Source organism: Rhynchophorus ferrugineus, unplaced genomic scaffold (genome assembly GCF_030347505.1).
Source record: "Rhynchophorus ferrugineus isolate W39M unplaced genomic scaffold, kcgeb_rfMv2 rfM6, whole genome shotgun sequence".
Classification (NCBI taxonomy): Eukaryota; Metazoa; Arthropoda; class Insecta; order Coleoptera; family Curculionidae; genus Rhynchophorus; species Rhynchophorus ferrugineus.
Window position 1 is genome coordinate 33,376,421 of NW_027472585.1, and position 17,895 is coordinate 33,394,315.

A 17,895-nucleotide genomic window follows, 5' to 3' on the forward strand; every position below is an offset into this window, starting at 1 on the left:
TGAAAAGAATAAAACCGATCATAGAGAGAAAAAACCTAATACCAACACACCAGTTTGGGTTTATTAACAAGTTAACAAAGGGTTTATTCAACAATTGACCAGGTCCACAGAATAACAGATGTTATTGAAAAAGCCTACGAAAGTAAAAAAGTATGCTCAGCTATATTCTTAGATGTAGCAAAAGCCTTCTATAAAGTTTGGCATGAAGGCCTTGTTCATAAACTACAGAAAATGTTACCAAAATAACACACCGAAATATTAAAATCCTACATTACAACCAGAATGTTTAGAGCCAAACAAGAAAAAGCTTACTCTGCAATAAAAGAAGCTAAAGCAGATGTACCACAAGGAAGTGTACTGGGACAATGCTTTATCTACTCTACATTTGCTGATGATACTGCGATTATAGCTGTCGGAGATATTAGTGAAGAAGCCTCACAAAAATTACAACAGGCAAGTGACAATATAAATAATTGGACACAAGCTTGGAAAATAAGAATTAATGAAAGTAAATCTGTACCTGTGCAGTTCACCTATAAACAGACCGTACAAGCACCAATAACATTAAATAATACTCTCATTCCATATAGCAACAATGCTAAATATCTCGGAATTAATCTTGATGCAAAACTTCGCTGGAAGGAACATATAAAGAAGAAAAGAAAAGAACTGGAAAATGTACTGGCTAGTTGGAAGAAAATAACCATTATCAGTACAAAATAAATTGCAATATATAAGGAAATACTGAAACCTATATGGACATACGGAGTTCAATTATGGGAATGTTCTGCAAAGAGTAACATAAATAAAATACGAATTTTTCAGAACAAAGTCCAGAGAGGTATTCTGGGCGCACCCAAATACTATAGGACTGATTACCTACATAGAGACCTTTAGATACCCACAGTCAGTCGGCCAAGAAATCAAGAGAATTGCAAGGGGGCATGATGAAAGACTCCATTCTCATGAGAATATTAAAGTATTGCAGCTTTTACCAGAACAGGGCACAGACTCAAAAAAATAAAGACATCTGATCTTGTGTAGTATTGTGTAGTGAGGTGCATATAATAAAAAATACAGCAGTGACATGTATAAACACTACTTCACCAGAGACTGAGATAGGGCCGATGTGTCCTCCTAGTTATATATCTAGATTTAAGTTATCATAAAGACAAATTGTAGGTTAAACGGAAACGAATAGTAACAATGTAATAATTAAATAATAAAATAAAAACTGGACCATATATCAGTCTTCTATTGCTCAAGTAATTTCTCAACAATAAACTCATTGATCCTTAAATTCACACTGCATAACACGGACCGACGAAATAACAACTCTTGATGTTACAAATAAGAAATCAATTTTATGAAAGTGATTTTATATATATGATATATTGACTAAAAAAGTTCCAAACATTTTGCGGTTTCATTTTTTTTATAGTCGAGTGCACTTCGTGGAATCGGTCCTGCAATCCTGCCTGAGTTGCAGCATTATTCACCTTGCGAAAAAGCGACCAAAAAAAAACGACACACAACTAATAACTATTAATTAAACGGCTTGATATATATTAAAACGTTTTGTGGAAAAAAGACGAAATCGTTGGGTTTCGTTTTTGTACAAAGAAACTTGAATACGAGCGGTCACAGTCCCAGCGTCGTCGACGTTAGAGATAGCCGTTCGCAGACCGATAGACTGTTACCGGGTGGGATTGGAATCGACCGGTAGATACAAAATTATACGCCAACAAAACGCGAATTATCTATGCCTAATTACTGTAACAAGGCTCGAAAGTTTCGTCGATTGCTTTTCTCATTTTTGCAAAAGTTTTTTTTCGTCCGTGAAAGTTTCACTGAATGTGACGGAAGGAAGTTTTTGTTTGATGGTACTTTTACTTCGAATTTATCATTATCTATATCGGGAAATAACTGATTGGTCATTATCAATGGCGTCGCTAAATTAAGAAGACAAGTTCTTATTCATAAGTTCATAATATTATGTATAGAGGGTTTTCAATCCAGAGCTCTGGTCTCATAACGTGTTTTCCAAACAACGCAGCAATGAGTCGATCATAGTTTTTATTCAGAATTCATCAAAATAAAAATAGAGACTTTTAAATGAAATTTAAAAAAAGATATCTATTCCCAGCAACTGCTTATCAATGCTAATTAAGAAATCATTGTCTTTCTACGTTTGTACGTCTCCACTGGTAACGATCTTTTTTCTTCTAAAAATTTCAACACCTACTCTCTCATGTTCAAGAAATATTTCCCCTTCAAAGTCATTGCACAACGCAGCACAGCTGTAGATGTCCCATTTATTCTTCAAATAAAACTCTAAAGTGATACCTACGCTTTTGAGCATATGTAAATTATGAAATATACTACTTGATCCATAACATCATCCAACTTCATGTCCTTTGCCCGTAAAGTGTTCTGTATTTTTGTTTTAGTGTAATTCTTTTCAATAATTGTAAGTGCAGCATCAGTGGAACCATTTATTATTTTGTTCCATAGGACTTATTATTTGAGCACTTTCAAATAAATAATGAATTATCTCCTCACATGAAACTCTTGTTATTTAAGATAGAGATGATGTACCTGAAACTCTCGAATATCTTTACTCTAAATCAGCTCAGGACTCATAACGTGTTCTTCAAGTAACGCGGCAATACGTTGATAATAGTTTTTTTAGAATCTATCAACATAAAAACAGAGGCTTCAATAAATACTTAAAATATAATTATAAAAAAGATATCAAATCCCAGTAACTACTTATCATTGAACTAATTAAGAATTAATTGCCTTTCTATGTTTGTATGTCTCATTTGGGGTCACGCCCCATATCCTCCAAAATTTCCAACACCTAGTCCCTCATGTTGAAGAAATATTTCCCCTTCAAAGTCATTACACAACGCAGTGCAGCTGTAGTTGTCCCATTTCTTCTTCAAATAAAACTCTGAAGTGATATCTACACTTTTGAGCGTATATAATTTATGCAATCTACCACTTGATCCAGCATATCATCAAACTTCATGCCCTTTGCAGTTCCGTTATTCTTTTCAATAAGTGTTGTTGCATCATCAGTGCAATTACTTATTATTTTGTTCCATAGGACCTACTATTTGAGCATTTTCAAATAAATAACGAATTATCTCCTCACGTGAAACTTTGTTTTTTAAGCAAACTACTGTTATGTGACCATTGTGGTCTACACTATAAATATAGTACGAGAGTCTCCAAAGTCTATTCGAGATAGATACGGTATACCTGTAACTCCCGTAATATTTATTTACTCCAAATCACTTTGATTAACTTTTGTATTACATATATGAAATAAATTTACAATATTACATTTAATCCAAGTTACTTCATATATAGTTTATAAGTTTTATATTTATTATACATTATATTTATTGTATTTATCTCAATATATTAAAAAACTTTGTATATATCAAATTTTATATTATTTTGTTTTCAAATATTTTAAACATAAAATGGATTAGAAGTATTACTTTTGGATAGAAATTGATAAATTACTATTTTTATAAAACATTCCTTAATGTATGTTGAGCCCAAATATCGACATAAAGAATTGCTACTTCCAACCCAAATAAAACAGTTTTTTTTTCATATCAATAATTATACCAAATAACACGTCCATTGAAAAGTCCCCAACCTACCACAGTAAAACACTTTTTTATGGCAAAATTAGTTTTTCTTTATTCAACAAAATTCCCTTCAAGGATGATACACTGATTATAGCGACCCTCCAACTACCGATACCATTTTTGTAGTACGATTTGTCCTTCAAAATAGGCCTCAATTTCACAAATCACATCTACATTTGACCAAAATTTCTTCCCAGCGAGCATTCTTTTGAGACCTGAGAACATGAAATAGTCGATGGGGGGCAGATCTGGAGAATACGGTGGGTGAGGAAGCATCGTTTCACTGACTTGTGACACGGTACATTGTCTTGGTGAAGTAGCTCTTTCTTTTTCTTCAAATGCGGCCATTTTTCGACGAATTCGTCCTTCTAACGGTCCAATAACGCTATGTAATAGTCGCTGTTGACGGTCATTTCCTTTTTCAAGGTAGTCAATGGAAATTATTCCATGCGCATCCCAAAATACAGACGCCATAACTTTGTCAGTCGACTGTTGCGTTTTCCCACACTTTGGAGTGGGTTCATCGTATGCAGTCCACTCGGATGACTGTCCATTGGACTTCGGAGTGAAATGATAGAGCCATGTTTCATCCATTGTGACATATCGACGCCAAAGCCTGGGTTTATTACGCTTGATCATCTTCAAACACTGCTCCGAATCATCAACTCGTCGTTGTTTTTGGTCAAAAGTGAGCTCGCGCGGCACCCATAGAGCCTTCTCATACCCAAATATTGAAGGGCGAAACCGCTAAAAAACGGCCGCATTTGAAGAAAAAGAAAGTGCTGCTTCACCAAGACAATGCACCGTGTCACAAGTCAGTGAAAACGATGGCAAAAATCCATCCATCATATTCTCTAGATATGGCCCCCAGCGACTATTTTCTGTTCTCAGATCTCAAAAAAATGATCGCTGGGAAGAAAGAAGAAGAGGTGATCGCCGAAACTGAGGCCTATTTTGAAGCAAAGGACAAATCGTATTACAAAAATTATATCGAAAGGTTGGAGGGTCGCTATAATCAGTGTATCAACCTTGAAGGGAATTATGTTGAGTAAAAAAAACTAATTTTTCCAAAAAAAATTGTTTTACTATGGTAGGCCGGGGACTTCTCAATTGACCTGTTATATAATAGATAGTAAGTTTAAAAATTTTATGAAAAACAATAAGAAACGATTAAAAAGTATTTGACTCGCTTGGATTTGATGTGTATTATAATGTTGCCAATATTATTTCTTTAATTTGTTTAGATTGTATTGTCACGGTAAACTATAAATTAATTTTCAATGTGGAAACCGCTGAAATGAACACACAGCAGAAAATCAATGATAGCGTAATTTTCCCCTTTCCAAGCTTGCATATTTAGTGATTTTGTAATATCATGGATTGAACAGACTGCACTGAATCGCCACAACATTTACTACTACCCGGTTACAGAACAAAAAACCGAAAAGAAAAATACAGAGAACCAAACGCCTGATCGATGATGATGAATCATAAAAAGCTGCTTAAACAGGCGTGAAACAGATAGCGAAATATTTCCATTTCACACTACAAACCCGTAAGACCACAAAGGAATTTTTATTGCAGATAGGGGAATGGAAAAAATTACTGCAAGCGTTTATACCTAGAAAAATTTTTACCAAACTCATAAAAAAAGACATTACACAGCTACCAGCTTAGTTGACCAAATCGAATCAGATGGTGACAATAAGTTTTCTTTTTTTTTCGCCTTCAGTTTTATTATATCCAATTAAATGACTCTATATTATATCTCTTAAATATAATTCACAAAATATATACACAAATGAAATGTTTTATTAGACGAAAAAATAATTTTCATTATATTAGCTTTACAATAGCTATAAAATTTCACACAGTTTACTTACTAATCTCATATGCTAAAATTTGTTGAAAATCTTAAGTATTATTTCGTCTTTTCACTATAGTGTCATTTTCAAATTTTATCTTTCTTAAACACACACTAAATTGTTATCTATAGCATAATTAATATTCACTAGTTAAATATGTATTAAATAAAATTTTACAATAATCTTAATGACAGTGACATTTGAATGTTAGGTTAAGAATATTTCGTGTGATAATAAAATAGAAACTGAATAAAACTTCGTCAACTCGTATGGGAAAAATGTAGAAAAAAACATAAAATAAAAAAGAACGAACATACCCACCCGACTTATAAATAAATCGGCCGTTGGATCTCTTAAAATCTAAAATTAAAGTCTGCGAACATAAAGAAGCCTAAAAGCGGTTCGCATTGAGAAATGCAGACAGTTTGTCCTTGAACACAACACTTGGCAAATGCCGGTGCACGGGGACTTTATTCGACCACACAAAAGTTCGCCTGCCGCTTTTCGGAGCCTGCCCGAGAGGCTGCGTCCTCGAACCTGCTCTTTTTCTCTTGCTTCTCCTTCTCGCGTAGGCTCTAATTACCGTGCATTTTTAGTTTATGTACAAATACTTTAAACCAGGGATTATATTTTATAGTTCCAATGCCTTTGAAGCAAGCATCTTAAAAATACATTGAAATATAATTATGTAAAATAAAATTTCCCATCAACAATAAATATAATTGTTATCATTTATCATACAAGCTACAATTTTATAAAGTTGTAAATACTACAATGTTTAACTGCAGTTTATATTTACAGTTAATGCAGATTAAATATATAAGTTCTACCTGATAATTAACAAAGAACACTCAAATCCATGAAAGGTCCCATTTTTAATTATAACTGACCATATCGCGACACCTATCGGCTTTAGGAATAACATTCGTTCTCAGTGAATATCTAATTTAAAGATAACTATATATAAAGAAAATTAACCTAAAAACTTTTTATAAACAAATAGAGAAAAGTAATACTATTTTGTTGTTTACGTTTCACTATTATTAAGAGTTTTAAATTAGCTTTAGAGTATCAAAATATATTCAAAAAAACGAAATCCATTAAACTCGATAAGGGCAAGTTGAATTATGATGTATTTAATCATAATATGCGATTATTGCTTACATACTGAATCAAAAACGTTATTAGAAAGTACTGTAACTGGCAACTATATAATTTTCAGATACTGCAGCACCGTACGTCCTTTACAAGGATGGTATGGATAGGGCGCAGACCCAATGGGGCCCACAGGATGCTTATCCTCCTCCACAGCAACAAGCCACCCCACAGGGGGCTAGCAGTCCTCCACAACCTTGCGGACCGCCTGTGCCCCCTTTGGGTGTGGAAGCTGACACAGTCCCTCCTAGAGACCAAGTCAGCGTAAGTAATTAAATATTGTCTAATTTTTAACTGATGATCATAGCTGTTATTTATAGTTATTACTTTAGTGTACTGAAAATTGTTTTACAGAGCCTGCCCTCACCTGCCCCTTCTCCATATCCAGCCACGCAAGCAGAACCAGTCCGTGAAGAAACAGACCCCATCCAGCCTGAAGCGCCTACTATGGACATGGAGCCAAGACCAGCATCACAGCAGTGCTTCCCCACTGATTTACAACAGCAACAGCAAACTGCCCAGCAGCAGCAAGCCTACCAACAGTATGCTAGAGCTCCACCTCCTGCTGCCCCACCTCCCACAGTACCAGGAATGCCACCACACATGTTGGGAGCGAATTTCTCTGCTCTTCAGTACTTGAAACAACCGGGAATGATGTTGACAAGCTTGGGACCTGATGGAAGTTAGTTTTAGAATAGTTTATCGTTAGGGTAGGGTGTTAGAGAAAGTTGCGACGAACTTTTTCAAGCATCCTAGAAGAAGAGTGGAATATCACTGGTTTCCTTTATGTAGCAGGTCAGTTGGATCAGTACGCAACTAATATGCAAGATTTAAGGAGCGCCTCACTACCGGACGTCATTCAACAACAACAGAGTTTGAAGAAAGCCACTAACGGACTGACTGGCGAGCTAAGACTATTCAAATGCCTCACGTGCGGTAAAGATTTCAAACAGAAAAGCACTCTTCTGCAGGTTAGCTTGCGAGTATTAAAAGCTGCCGCCTTAATTAATTGTCGGATCTTTTTTTTTATTATTAGCACGAACGAATTCACACGGACAGTCGTCCGTATGGTTGTCCCGAATGCGGCAAACGCTTCCGCCAACAATCCCACTTGACCCAACACCTACGGATCCATGCCAATGAAAAACCCTACGCGTGCGTTTATTGCGAGCGGACGTTTCGTCAACGCGCCATCCTCAATCAACACCTGCGGATACACTCGGGTGAGAAGCCGTACGAGTGCCCCGAGTGCGGGAAACACTTTCGGCAGAAGGCTATTCTCAACCAGCACGTCCGCACACACCAAGGCGAGCAATGCCCCCTCTGGCGGCGGCCACTCTCGCAGCCTTAGCAGCACATTCCGCCCTGAAGACACCCAATTTTTGGTCATCTTTCGCCTTTCGATCGTTTAAGCATTTAGTAACGTCCAGTATGCAATTCAAGCGCGATTCTTCAGGGTTCTAACGAATGCTTGATGTGGACGCAGGCGGTTGGAGTGGTCTGCTGCTTGTTTCCTCACTATTTTCACAGCCTAATCACTTAAATCAGTGAAAAATGTATGTCTTATGTCAAAATTATCTTCTTTTTACAAATCAATATTTAATTATCAATAATCATTTAAGTAATTTTAATAATTACAATATTAAATTAATTTAAGCTTTAAATTATAGTAAAAAATTTAATTTAATTTTCCTTGCCTTGGTTTGGTATTTTATTATTTTCGATCCGATTATTATTAATCGAGTACATGTTTAATACATTTTCCACTGAGAAGAAACCTATATTGTAAATTGTTAAAACTGTCTACAAAACAAAAACAAAAAATATCGCACAATGTAGCACTAACCCCGGATCTAAATAAATTGGTAACTTTAGCATAAACTAAAAATCAACCTGTCTCCAAAACCAACCTGGTGTTTAACTGTAAATTTCTAAAAGTAATACTAAGATTCCTGTATATAGATAAGTTTTTTTTATTTTATTTTGTTCCTTGTAGATATAATTCTTATAAAGTATAATATGAATAATATATGATTTACAATATACGAAAATTGGTGGAATTTAATTCTGAACCTGTTCTTTATTCCGTAATTTTGAAAGACTTAATTTTACAGATGTTAGTCCGCATTTGGTATTCAAAAATGGGATAAATCCCACCCTCTGGCCGCAGGATGTGCCCTTTCCCCCTGACGAGGGCAAGGAAGAAGTTACTTCTACATACGGTGATGGAGATAACGGAGCCAACAACGAAAGAACAAATTGTTTTTCACCTAATGGTGTCGTGGGAAATTTACAATATCCTGCTTATTTCAAAGATGCAAAAGGTAAATGAAATTCTAAGTTTGGTAGCACTGACAACGTTGTCTAAGCTTACCTGTCATTAACGTCACTTATCTATGTAAACAAAGTATTTGTAAACAATAACATTATTTTGATTTTTGATAACAATTCTATACAAATTAATAACATCTAAAAGAAATTAATTACCAAAACGAATCATGCAATTGTTGCTGTATAACCTAAATATGCCGCATAGGTAACTCATGTATGCTAAATATATTAATTTATTCTAATCAAACTGGTTGTTGCTTTTAGGCATGAATCATTCTGTTTTCGGATCGAGTGGGAATTTTAACGCTCTTCAATACCTCAAGCAGGGTCAAGGGAAGGGCCTTCCTGATGTTATTCAACACGGTAGATCGGCAGGGATGCCTTTATATGTACGATGCCCTATTTGTCAGAAGGAGTTTAAGCAGAAGAGCACGTTACTTCAGCATGGATGCATACATATCGAAAGTAGGCCGTATCCTTGTCCAGAGTGCGGAAAAAGGTACTTTTAAGATGTATTACTATCTAAAGCAGTAATTTTTAAAAAAAATTTCACTATAAAATAAATTATAATTTGAAGGCTGCTAATCAGTTCATTTTGTTTCAGATTTAGACAGCAGAGTCACTTGACACAACATTTAAGGATTCATACAAATGAAAAACCATATGGTTGTGTATATTGTGGTAGGAATTTTAGACAGCGTACTATTTTAAATCAGCACCTTAGGATTCATACAGGGGAGAAGCCTTATAAATGTACTCAATGTGGAAAAGATTTCAGGTAACTCCAGATACAATCCTTTTAATATATGTATATTCTAAACAAGCCTGATTGTTACAGGCAAAAGGCTATTCTAGATCAACATACAAGGACACATCAAGGGGACAGACCATTCTGTTGTCCAATGCCCAATTGCAGGAGAAGATTTGCAACAGAGCCAGAAGTAAAGAAGCATATAGATAATCACATGAATCCTCATGCATCTAAAACAAGAAGGGATTCAACCAGTTCGGAAAGTAAATTGGCTGCAAATGGTATAGTATTTGATGTTTATCTTTTAATTTTTCTATTGTGTTAAAGTCTTAAGTCTATAGTGTAGTGTAGGTATTACAGAAATGTTCCAAAACCAGCAAAGGGAACTATTAAAACAAAAATTTGGTAGTGTGGAGAACAGGTCATTTTCTTTCATTTCAGGTTGTCAAAGGCAGATTGCGAAATTAATTTTATATTTTACTGTGGATTTCTAAAAAAGTAATAGAATTATAGAAACAAATTAAGGACCATCAAAAATTACCATAACATTTTTTTTAAATAAAATAATACTAGTTATGTTTATTCCTGAATTTATCCTTTTACTCCTGAATACTTTTATGTTATTATTTAATAATTAAATCACCCATATTTCCATGATAGGTGATTCTTTAGATTATTAATAATTTTAGGGGGGGATGCTCTGAAACAACTTGTGCAGACTTTTTGGGTTCATTTTTAATGGGTTGTCTACGCATCCTTCAAAAGTCTGATCAAAAAGGTACTGATCCTATATGGCAATTCTCAAAGGTACCCACTTATTATTCTTTATCGGAAATGGAAATATATGGGCGAAAAAAAAGTATTTTCTATTTTTCATAATAGATAGCATCAAAGTCGCATATCTCCAGTAATATTTATACCATGAAGTCATAAATAAAGTCTTTGAAAAGTAAGAATCTATAAAACATTATAGATATAAAAGTACCATTTACTGCGTGTGTTAACTGAGCCAGGAGTTATTGCCCTTTATTACTTCGAAAAAGTGAAAATGTTGCGCAAGTTCATTAAGAAAATGTGGTGAACGCCAGTATCAGAATATTTCAATGTTAAAGATAAACCTCAGCCTAGCTCATTGAAAACCCAATGAAATTTGTAAACATATAACAGTAGACCTACATATTTCATCTCCCGGTGTCGCTACACCGATCATAAAACAGCTTTGAACCATTTACGACAGACTGAGTACCAAAAGAATCTCGATTCTTGTATTCTGTAGAATTTAACAGTGAAACATTTAATGGGTCGAGTCTCCATGTGTGGATGTCGGATGAAACACAATGAAATCTAACCATATTTAAAACGAGTAATTACGGGCGATGAAAAGTGGATTACATATGACAATAATGTGCAAAAAAAAACCTGGTCCGAGCTCGGGAAAGGCGGTTTACAAACAATCGCAAAGGTTGCATTAACGCTACGAAAGATCACGTTACGTTTTTAGTAGTGTATGGTTCATTGTTAGCAACTAAAACGATTGAAGCAGATGGCTAAAAAAACTCAATTGTAATCGATCACCACTACTCTAGACCACACATAACCTTGATGTGATAAGAATTATGATAAATTGGCTTAGGATCAATCTATACGACAGTTGTATCAATTAACACTGTATAGCCCCAACCTTATTGAACCCGACCACCGATATTCAAAACTATGTTAATTGAGTAAAAAACATTAATTTTTGAATACTTTCAGCAACAAATGTGTCAAGAGCACTGCAAGCGCCATATATCGATATATTGTTTTCTTTGTATCTCACAGTATTATATTCGGCTTACACTGCCTGATAATAATTACAGGTTATAAACCGGCAAACGTTGTAATCCAAAAGCCCAATTTGATGCGACAACATTACGCCGTTCTGACATCATAAAATTCGATGTTGTGCATTGGCTGTTTTATTTGATAGACTATTTAGTCCGTCCAATAAAACAGTGAACCACGTCATCTAAACCTATGACGTCAAAAAGTTTTCAATATAACCGCATCAACTTTGAGTTTTAGATCATTTGGCTCTGGCATCTAACTAAATTCTAATTTAAATAAAATAATGAGACAAAAATAGAGTTCAAATAAAATTTATTTTAACAATATAGTACATCTAATCTACATATTATCTCGTTCCTGTTCGAAGTGACTGATTAGAGACGCAATCTGACTCTGACTATCTTTATCGGCATCTTCAATTGGAGTAATAATAAGCAGCAATTTCAAATTTATCAAAACAAACAATGTGCCAAAACAACGTTCGCCGGTTTATAGCCTGTAATTATTAACAGTTCAATTGAAAAGTCCCCGGCCTACGGAGATTTTTGTAGTACGATTTGCCCTTTGCTTCAAAATAGGCCTCAATTTCGGCGATCACCTCTTCATTCGACGAAAATTTCTTCCCAGCGAGCATTCTTTTAAGATTTTAAGACAATACGGTGGATGAGGAGGAAGCAATTCGAAGCCCAATTCATGGATTTTTGAAACAGTGCATTGTCTTGGTGAAGCAGCACTTTCTTTTCCTTTAAATGCGGCCGTTTTTCGGAAATTTCGTCCTTCAAACGGTCCAATAACGCTATGTAATAGTTGCTGTTGATGATCCTTCTTTTTTCAAGGTAGTCAATGAAAATTATTCCATGCGCATCCCAAAATACAGACGCCATAACCTTGCCAGCCGACTGTTGCGTTTTCCCACGCTTTGGAGCGGGTTCCTCGTGTGCAGTCCACTCGGAACACTGTCGATTGGACTTCGGAGTGAAATGATGGAGCCATGTTTCATCCATTGTCACATATCGACGCAAAAACTCGGGTTTATTACGCTTGATCATCTTCAAACACTGCTCCGAATCATCAACTCGTCGTTGTGTTTGGTCAAAAGTGAGCTCGCGCGGCACTCACTTTGCACAGAGGTTTCTCATACCCAAATATTCGTGAATGATATGATGCACACGTCCAGTTGATATCTTTGGAGTGTCTGATATTTCATTCAGTTTCAATTTACTATCATTCAAAATCATTTTGTAGACTTTTTTAATGTTTTCGTCGGTAACAACCTCTTTAGGGCGTCCACTGCGTTCATCGTCTTCGGTGCTCATTTCACTACTTCTAAACTCATCGTACCGATCCTTGTTGGTTTATTTTCCTGGGGTAGTGTCCGGAAACTCGGCATCAAGCCAAGTTTTTGCTTCAACTGTATTGTTTCCCTTGAAAAAGCAATATTTTGTCAACACGCGAAATTCCTTTTTATCAATTTTTTCACAATAACAAAAAATGCTTCACTCAAAATGCTATAATTCACAAACTAATGATCCGACAGCTGTCAAATTTATACACGCATCTTTTGAGGGTTAGGGCTAATTAAAAACATATGGATTTAATTATAGTAGCGCCATCTATGTGCTAGACGAGGAACTTTTCAATTGGCCTCTTATAACTAATGTTTTGAAGGAGTTCGCAGACATTTGACAACCAGACGAATTTTGTAGGCTGATTCGGTTACGTTACGTATACGTTATAACATGTATCAGACAGCATTGCGTCTCTTTTTAACTAGAATAAAATGAGGAGGGAAATATTGTCTGATTCTAAAACGAAATTACGAATTATGATAGTACATTCGTCATCGTGATAACGTGAATTCACTGTTATTTTGAATAGACTCTAGTGATATTTTATATTAATTCCAATTTTACTTAACTAAAAATTTGATTATATTTAAAGGAATTTAGACCAAAAACAAATATAATAAATATTATTTATTTTCCCCATAATAGAGAACTTCAAAAGTGCCGACCTTTTGCGGCAACTGTCAAAGGTACCGACTTTTAACTCCTCTTGGCCGAATCAATCAAACGTTCCAAACCTTCCAGGTACATCAAATCATGGGATTTAATAAATAGCCTGTAGAAATAGAAACGGACATCTCTATTTTCAACGTAACATTTTTTTGTTCCAGGCATGTTACCCAGAGGACTGACGCCATCGAGCGTGGTGAAGCCCGAGCTCTATTTCCCGCAATGCTATCCCAGTTTCAATCCTCCGACGAGCGTGACGCAGTTCCAGGCAGCCGTCAATCCAGACTTCAAGTCTGCCAACGGATTGCCCGCCCAGTGACTAACAGCTAGCTGGCAGCTGGGGCCGCCGTGCATAGGGTAAAACCCACCGCGTCCCCCCGCTGCCAGCTGAGAGCGCCGAACCTCGATTTCCCAGAAAGAACATTATTGCGTTTTATTTATTGATTATTTGTCTTGATGCGGGAATATACCTTGAAAAGGGTATTTCTGATGGGTGAAACACATGGTGCTGATATAAAACGGGGCTCCTGCGGTTCTTGGGTTCGAGTACCGAACGTTTTCCGCATGGCCGCGACGATATTTATGCACAGCGAAAGACCGTTTCGTTTGTTGTAAGTATTGGGTAGAGCACTTCAGTTTGTCATCGATGTTTTAATGTAAATTGTACAGGAAATATCTCGGGGACATGTTTGGGAAACGTTGAGGAGCATGTCCTGTTTACTTGGTGGCAATACTTTCTACAAGCAGATAAATTAGTACTTTGAAAGTACTTTATCGGTGTATATTGAGTGAAAATGTCATGTTCCTCTTTTCTCATGAATCTTTGGCTTATTTATTAAAACTTTGTGGAATATTGTGTTGATACAAGATGTTTATTACTATCACGAGAAATTAACATAACAGAAAATATAAAACCAACTTTAATTGCAGAACGCAAATAAACATAACATTTTTACTCAACATAACGAAACACACATTATGATTATAATTGTTGTAGTCTAGAATTATTATACCAATATGTGATCTCTTAAAATGTAAAAAAGAAAACTAAAAGTTAAGGAAAAAAAACACACACACGTAAAAGGTAGAACTGTTTGACGGGTTCTAACTTAACGGAAAACAAACAAACAAATAAAAAAAACAGATTGCCAAGCTGCTGTGGTTCTATAACTTCCATGAATATTTTTACAGTGTTATTATAGATACAGATAAGAATATTAAAAAAGAATTAAAATGGGACAATTTTTAAAAATTTAATGCTGTGCCTCAAACGACGTAGCTACGAGAAAAATAGAAAAATTCATCTTTCGACAGCTGAACCGATTTTCCAGTTTATTTGAGCGAACTAAAAAAATTAAATGAAACAAATGAATGCGAAAGCTATTATTTTGGCGTTTTAAATTTCGTTTTACCGACGTTCAATCCGGCTACGTTCAGATATCCCCTCACAAAATACAAAATAGTATAATTGTTATATATATTTTTAAAAGTTGTTCTGAGTGCAATAGAAACAAAACTATTTTTATAATAAGTTAACCAATAGTACACAATTTAATTCTATACAGTGTCTTCATATTGCGAGAGTATTTTAAACAGTACGCCATCGACCTTCACACAAATATTTTCTTTTCTTTTCCTGATTCACCTCATATTTATACTGTGTTCTAAAATTGCTTTTAGGTTCCACACTATATATCCAACAGTAATTATACTTTCATTTGAGTCATGGGTATCTTTGATCTTATAAAAATTGCGTACATGTTAATACATATTTATTGTTTTGTATAACTTGTGTGCCTAAGCAAGAAATTAGTTTAATTATAGCTAATTAACGGTGGAACTAAAATATATTTTAGAATTTAGTAGGACTGCCGAATTAAAACGAACGAGGATAATTTTTTATCGTCTTGGCGTATGATTTAAGATATTCTTGTTGTCAGATAGATGTTAAATTTTTTACAATACGTAAAGAAGAAATAAAAAAATTAAGAAAGGTGAAGGTACCACAACTTACTACTTGCCGTTTTTATACATATATATTCTATATATACAACGTGTATAAGTTATAAAGTTTAGCTTTTTTATACAGGGTTTTTACACCTAACATATATTTTATTATTTTTGAGGTTGGAAGAGGAGATAGATCAAAACCAGTGTTAATTCTGTGAGTACTTTATGCAACAAGTTTGAGTTCTTTAACAGTGCCTCAATACATAGTGATACTACTACATAGATATAAATAGACTGTGTATTTTTAATCAAAACAGAATATATTAAGCCAGGCCGCCTGAAAGTACTCTAATACTGTACGATAAATAAAAATGGTGATATTCTCGACTTTCAGGCGGGCTGGGCCACGACGTATCCGCACTTTCATTTACAGGATTACCAGATTACCGCGCCTGAAATATTAATTTCAGGAAATATGCCGCTTCTAACCTCAAACCCGGTGTTGGAACTCACTTTTTACCATATACACAACAATAGACTTTAAAAGAAAACTATACAAAATAAATATAAGGTTTTTTGTTACTGATCGTTAGTTATTGTTGATTTGTTCCTGATTTAGCGTTCTTCGAGCATTCGGCCAAGCGAAAATATGATAATGCGACAAAAACCAATTCAAATAAACAAAAAGTCAAAGAAAAAAGCATTTTGTAAAGAATGAAAAAGTGTTTGAAAAAAATACATTGTACATAAACAAAAATGATACGACTTTAGGTCCCGTCAAAAATATGATATTCAATCTTGATATAGTACTATAGAGACCAAAAGTTCTTTTCGTCTATTTGTTTCAATCGAATCCGTGTAAATTATATTATTTTTTATGTTCTATATTAGATTATTTGTATACGATTAGATGTAAAACAGTTAAACAGACTCACTGGTTATGGTTTCAATACAAAAAATTGAACAAATAATATTCCCGGAGGCATTACGAGTACAAAAAAGTAGACACAACCAAAAAATTCGAGGTTTTCTCGCACCGAAATGTCAAATCAAATTTTAAAAACAGTGGAAACAGGAGGCATCCGGAAAGTTATTTGTTGAATTTATCAGAAGTTTTCAAGCTACAAGACTTAAAAACGTGATAGATTTTAAAAGTTAGACACTAAGGTATTTTCTATGTATATAATTACGTGGTTTTTAATTATTTTAAAAGCGTGTTTTAGTTAGATCCCACTTTTTTATTTTCTTTTCTTCATCCTCGTGAGCGAGAGAGAGAGAATGAGCGAATGAACGAGAGAACATGTTAGTTGTAATGGAAATTTGTGATGTGTGATATAATTACCCCAGTTATAAGGGTTTTTCTGGTTTATGTTTGAAGTTATAATTGAAGATAATACCTGTTAAGAGATATTTTGAAAAAGGATAGCTAACCTATCATATAAAATGTTTAGTATTTTAGAGTATCAACTAAGAGAGGTTATGTTTTTGTCATTTGGCGGTAACCTAAATTGATTTGGTGTCTGTTAATTTTTAACTTAAAATTTATTTAAAACACTAGATGAAATGTGATATGAATTCAACAAAAATTTTCTGGATGATCAATTAATGTTAGATGTACGACACCAGGTGAATTTGAGATATGCAATAATTTTCTGTAAAAACAAACCATTCCAACAAAGTATATTTTCTCAGTTTAGCTGTCCTTTGGGTGGTATTTTAGCGACTTTAGCAGAAAAATCGTAAGTTTCCATCAAATTGTATAAAAGTGTTCCAAAGTATTTGTAATTTGTCTCATTTTTAATTATATAGTAAATTATTGAGAAAAAAAGTATATTCGTGCACACCTTTTTATATAGGAAAAGAATTTGTCTTGAACGGTGGTTCCGGTGCAACCTTTCTCGTTCCAGCTTTTAAACTATTATGAACAAAAAAAGAAGAAGAAACCGTATACAACGAACAACCAAACACGTAATAGGCATAAACGTTCAAGGCAAATTTTTCTTTCAAAGAAAACCTAGAAGTTTTTCATTGAAAGAAAGCGTATATACAAGATATTATTATATAGTAGTAAGGTTTGTGCTTAAAAGATATAAAATATTGTAAAATAATTCTCGTCGAAATTTAATATTTAGAGATACACATCCATCACCTTCTTCTTTTTCATTGTAAACTATTTCTAATGATAATGTAAAGCATCTAAAAAAAACAATGGTAGTGACAAAAAGATATTTCAACTAATTATAAGTGCCATAGGTCTAATGAAGAAGAAATTCTAATTTTTATATACAAGGGTAGGTCGAAATTATCTCGATTAAATTTTTACAAATTATATT

At 34.4% G+C, this 17,895-nt stretch overlaps 1 protein-coding gene and 1 long non-coding RNA gene across 13 annotated transcripts in view; both read left to right on the forward strand.

The window, feature by feature from the left end:
* jim (zinc finger protein jim) overlaps window positions 1–16,148 on the forward strand; it is a 76,942-nt gene extending 60,794 nt beyond the window's left edge. The window contains exons 1-11 of one of the 12 annotated variants that reach the window (XM_076407071.1): window positions 6,525–6,648; window positions 6,756–6,952; window positions 7,043–7,370; window positions 7,481–7,659; window positions 7,725–7,995; window positions 8,803–9,012; window positions 9,284–9,518; window positions 9,624–9,797; window positions 9,858–10,051; window positions 13,592–13,687; window positions 13,774–16,148. In XM_076407071.1, coding sequence (XP_076263186.1) covers window positions 6,791–6,952; window positions 7,043–7,370; window positions 7,481–7,659; window positions 7,725–7,995; window positions 8,803–9,012; window positions 9,284–9,518; window positions 9,624–9,797; window positions 9,858–10,051; window positions 13,592–13,687; window positions 13,774–13,931 — 2,007 coding nt within the window. In that variant the 5' untranslated portion in view covers window positions 6,525–6,648; window positions 6,756–6,790 and the 3' untranslated portion in view covers window positions 13,932–16,148. Of the gene's footprint in view, window positions 1–6,523; window positions 6,649–6,755; window positions 6,953–7,042; window positions 7,371–7,480; window positions 7,660–7,724; window positions 7,996–8,802; window positions 9,013–9,283; window positions 9,519–9,623; window positions 9,798–9,857; window positions 10,052–10,211; window positions 10,323–13,591; window positions 13,688–13,773 lie in introns of those variants that run through there. The other 11 variants (XM_076407075.1, XM_076407065.1, XM_076407068.1 and 8 more) reach the window with 11 other exon arrangements.
* On the forward strand, window positions 14,000–16,148 carry LOC143198100 (uncharacterized). Its single transcript, XR_013006151.1, has 2 exons — window positions 14,000–14,223; window positions 14,282–16,148. It is a non-coding gene; the product is annotated as an uncharacterized LOC143198100 (long non-coding RNA).
* Window positions 16,149–17,895: the final 1,747 nt, after the last annotated feature.